The 4,243-nt window shown below is 60.1% G+C and overlaps 1 protein-coding gene across 1 annotated transcript in view; it reads left to right on the forward strand.

Annotated features, from left to right (window-relative positions):
• The window catches only part of VOLCADRAFT_86144 (uncharacterized protein), a gene marked incomplete at both ends in the record, with an annotated part of 18,002 nt that extends 15,171 nt beyond the window's left edge, over positions 1-2,831 (forward strand). Inside the window, 6 exons of the mRNA XM_002945762.1 lie at positions 104-177; positions 476-567; positions 1,226-1,529; positions 1,772-1,955; positions 2,017-2,088; positions 2,118-2,831. Of these exons, the coding sequence (XP_002945808.1) occupies positions 104-177; positions 476-567; positions 1,226-1,529; positions 1,772-1,955; positions 2,017-2,088; positions 2,118-2,831 (1,440 nt within the window). The remainder of the gene's footprint in view (positions 1-103; positions 178-475; positions 568-1,225; positions 1,530-1,771; positions 1,956-2,016; positions 2,089-2,117) is intronic.
• Positions 2,832-4,243: the final 1,412 nt, after the last annotated feature.

Genomic DNA, 4,243 nt, shown 5'->3' on the forward strand with positions numbered 1-4,243 from the left:
TGGTCCTCTATTTTTCCTTTCCTCTCTTTCCCCCTCCCCGCCTGCCCTCCGGCTCCCCCCCCCCCCCACACACACACACACATACATACTTTTTGCGGCCCAGGTCCGCGCCTCCATGACGATAGTGGGCTTGCTTCCTCCCGTGTGGGAGGACGGGTGCTTGCTGGTAGACGGAGGGTGAGGAGGAGGAGGATGGTGGGGAAAGGAGGAAGGGGGCTCAAATCAATTTGTGTGTGTGTCTGGGGGGGGGTATGTGGGTATGTGTGTGTGCGTATGTGTGTGTGTGTGTGTGTGCCAATGCCAGCGAAACAACTGCGCACGTCCCCGTGTTGAAATCTCCTTCCTGCCTGATGCACCCGTGTCGAGGTTCACACTTAACCACTTCCCCCCCCACACACAAAACACACCCCCAAACACACACACCCAAACACACACACCCTCACACCCCCACCCTCACATGCGCACCTCCCAACAGATACATGAACAACATGCCGGTGGACGTGATGCGCAGCATGATGGGCGTCGACTCCGTGGTCGTGGTGGATGTCGAGGGTCGGGACGACATGGGTGCGTGGTGATTGATGACGATGAGGGAAAGTGGGTTGCGGGGTCGGTCGGTCGGTCGGCAGGCAAGGCCCCTCGGCGTGCTGTGTTTGTTGTGTGTGGCCTTTTGGTGTGCTATAAATTGTGCTGTAGATTGTGGTGTAGAATGTGATGTAGATTGCATATATTGCAGGCGGGGGGTTTAGCAGCGGTCGCATTGCTGCTAGGTGGCCTGAGGGGACTCCGCGGGCTCGTTCCCCGCCCCCCCCGCTCTTGCATACCGACAGCACTTGCATACCGACAGCCTTTCAGTATCAGCAAATCAGCTATTTCTCCAGGCCAGCAACTTTATGCCTCCTTTACGACAGCACTATTTTACTACGTTTCCGCAGCCTTCACTACTACTTTTCTACACCTACTTCTTTACGGATTGGCTATACTATTTCTTCTGCTTTTTTAGTTCTGGCGGCTTAGGTAGGTAGTCTTTCCGGCATCTTATTCACTTCGTCATCCCGAGATCACGGTCGCCACGGACGCCTTTCGGTCAGTTATACGTTTGTTACTCTCTTGCCCTGGCAGCAGCTTCAATCGTGTGTGGTTCGTCTTTCCCCCCCGCTCCACCCCCCACCAGCTGGCTGCCAAACACATGTCTTTTGTTCTTCTCGCATTCCGTGTACGACAGGCTGGCGCAGCCTGACGCCGTACGATGGCGGTCTGTCCGGCTGGCGGCTGCTGTGGGATCGCTTGTGTCCCATCCCCGGCTTGCGCTTCGCCGCTGCCTCGTCCGGGTCCGGCTCCGGGTCCGGTCGCGGGGCGCCTCGCTACGCCGCCCTGCTCAGCAAGCTCACTTCCATGACCCACGTTGCCAACCTGAAGCGGGTGGCAGTGGAGCACCGAATTGACCTGTACCTGCGGCCCCCCGGGCTGGGCGGGTTCCGGCTGATGGACTTCCACCTAATGGACCGGATCGTGAAGGATGCGTACAGGTATGTACGGCATAGTTGTACGGCAAATGTACGGCTGGAACGGATCAGGCCCTTTTCCGTTCCGTGAACCCTTCCTCGTCTGGCGATATGTATATATCCTGCTGCCAAATATTCGTCGTTGTAACGGTACGGCAATTGCTTTTTCTGCTATCATATTCCACGGTTGTAGCTGCGCTTTCTGTGGTGATTGGTTAATATTATTGTTCCTGTTGTTGTTACTCCAATCCCCGCCTGCCTGACAGGTACGCTACGTCAGCCATTACGCAGTGGAAGCTGAGTCACCGCGTGGGGCCCTTTGGCATTGAGGACATTCCAATGCAGCAGCAGCAGCAGCAGCCCACCGCCGCCTCCGCGCCGCTGGCAGTGCCGGGCCCTGTGGAAGTGGCGGCTGCAGTAGCCGGGAACGGCACTGGTGGCGGCGGCGCCGTCAGCGTCGCGGCAACAGCCGCGCTATCTCCCGCGGGGGCCCCGGTGGGGGGACCTGCAGTGGTTGGCCCGGGAGCAGCCGCCGCCGCCGCCGCTGTCGGTACTCCTGGCGGCGCCGGCGCCGCAGCTGGCGGTGCGCCCGTTCCGTCGTGCATGACGCAGCTTCAGAAGAAGCAGCAGCCGGCGGCGGCAGTGCTGGCGGCCGTGACGGCAAGTGTGGGAGGGACGGTTCCAAGTGGCGGGGTGTCGTTCGTCGCCACGCCGCCCGCACTGGCACCAGCGCCGCCGCTGCCCGTTCCAGCTTCACGGCGTCTGACGCCGCCGCCGCGTCCCGCTCTCATGCTGAGCTGTCCGCCTCCTGCGTCGAGTCCCGCCACGTCAGCATCCATCTCGCCGGTGGCCACCGCTGGTGCGCTGCTGCCAGCGGCGCCGCCAACAGCTGCCGCCACCGCCGGCTCTGGCGGGGCGGCGCAACAGCGTCGCTACCCAGCAGACAATGCCAAGCCCTACACCGCCATCCCTGCCGCCGCCGCCGCCGCCGCCACTGCAGCCGCAACTACGGCGGCACCGACAGGTGTCGTACGGTTCGCCGACAGGGTGCTCGTGAGCACTGTGGAAAGTGTCCCTGTCAGCGATGACGATGAACTGTCCTCGGACGACTCCAAGCCGAGCCATCGGCGGCCGCGGTGGTCCGGCACGGGGGCCATGGGCCGTAGCGGCAGTGCCGCCAGCAGCGCCAGCGGGGGCGGCGGCGGCGGTGCCGACGGCCAAGTCGTGGGCTCGCCACCGTCACCGCCTCCAGCACCGACGCTGCGTCCCGTCATGTCTCGTCTGAGCCGTTCCGGCACTCGCCACTCGCTTCTGGATCTTCAATGAGGGGATAGCTGGGCAGGCGGGCGGGCGGGCGGGCGGCTGGGCGGGGCGGTGGCCTGATGGACGGGTGAATGGCTCAGTGGTGGCCGCTGCGGGAAAAGGATGGTTCGACAGAAAGCGCGACAGAAAGCCATATATCCGGCGGCCATCGCGGCGGTGTGCGGAGTATGGGTTGTGGTTGTGCATGTGGTTATGGATGTGGATGTTGATGTGGTAGGGGAAGGAGGAGGACGGGCCACGTGGTTGGAGAGGAAGGTGTCCGGGAATGTGCAATGTGTGTGTACGTGTGTATGTATGTTGTGTGTGTGAACCAGTCGCCCTCAAAATAATGGCCGTGGAGGGCCGGGAGGAATGTACTGCTGTGGGGGCCCCCGTTCAGGAAGGTGGATGAATAAATGGATGGATGGGGTGTATGGGTGGATGTTTGTGCCCCTTGGGGAAAGAGCTACTGAGTAATTATATAGGAACTGGGTTAAAGCCCCAGTTACTATTTTCATTTTAATTCGTTTTTGCTACGGATGTAGTTTTCTGTTGTGAAATGCAATCGTGAAGGTCTCCGGTGGTGTGTCTTTGTGGTTGGGCCGTGAAGGTTCTTAGGGGTAGGGGCAGGGAGCAGGTACAGGAGTGGAGCTGGAGGAGCGTTTTGGCAGGGGGCGCTGTGGTAATTGTGGTTGTGGCAGTAACAGTGGTAGTGGGGCTGTTAATGCGGTCGGTCGGAGGTCCAGGATGTTTTTAATTGATGTCGTGGGGGAACCATTATGTGCTGTCCTTGTTGTTGTGGGGTTGTTGTGGCATGTACGTGATGCGCCTTGGAGATGTCCTTTATAATAAGCAAGAGATGGTGCGGGATGGAGGTTGCGTTGGATGCCAATCCTGTCCTTCAATGCCGAAGGCAGCTAGGTGGTGCAATGTACGGTAAGGGCGCCCTGGGGTATAAAAACGCCCCGTCGCTACCTCGCAGCTGGTTTGGGCGCCGTATTCCCCCTGCCCTGCCCTGCCCTGCCCTGCCCTGCCCTGCCCTGCCCTGCCCTCGGCAACAGTTGCAAGCTCCTCGCACAATTGCGGGGTCCGTCTGTAAAAGTCGGTGGGGGCCCCCTTAGGGGCGGGTGCTGTGTTGCATCGCCAAGATGGCCCGTAGCGGGGTGGGGTGAGGGTGAGCAGCTAGTATGCTGCGGGTATGGAACTGCTGGGTGCTGCGTGCCGCTACCGTGTTTTATTGTGCCGGTTGTCATTGTCACTGTTGTTATTGCCACGTCTGATTTCAATTCTGAGATAAAAAAAGGTACATAAAGGTACAAATGCGTACCGTACAGGGTAGGGCGGCGCGTGTTTGGCCGCGCCTTGCGATGCAGCGTAACGTATGTCATATGAAGTGGTGGGAGGTTTTCAAACCGTGCAGCACCTGTACATAGCAA

This window comes from Volvox carteri (genome assembly GCF_000143455.1).
Source record: "Volvox carteri f. nagariensis unplaced genomic scaffold VOLCAscaffold_1, whole genome shotgun sequence".
NCBI lineage: Eukaryota > Viridiplantae > Chlorophyta > Chlorophyceae > Chlamydomonadales > Volvocaceae > Volvox > Volvox carteri.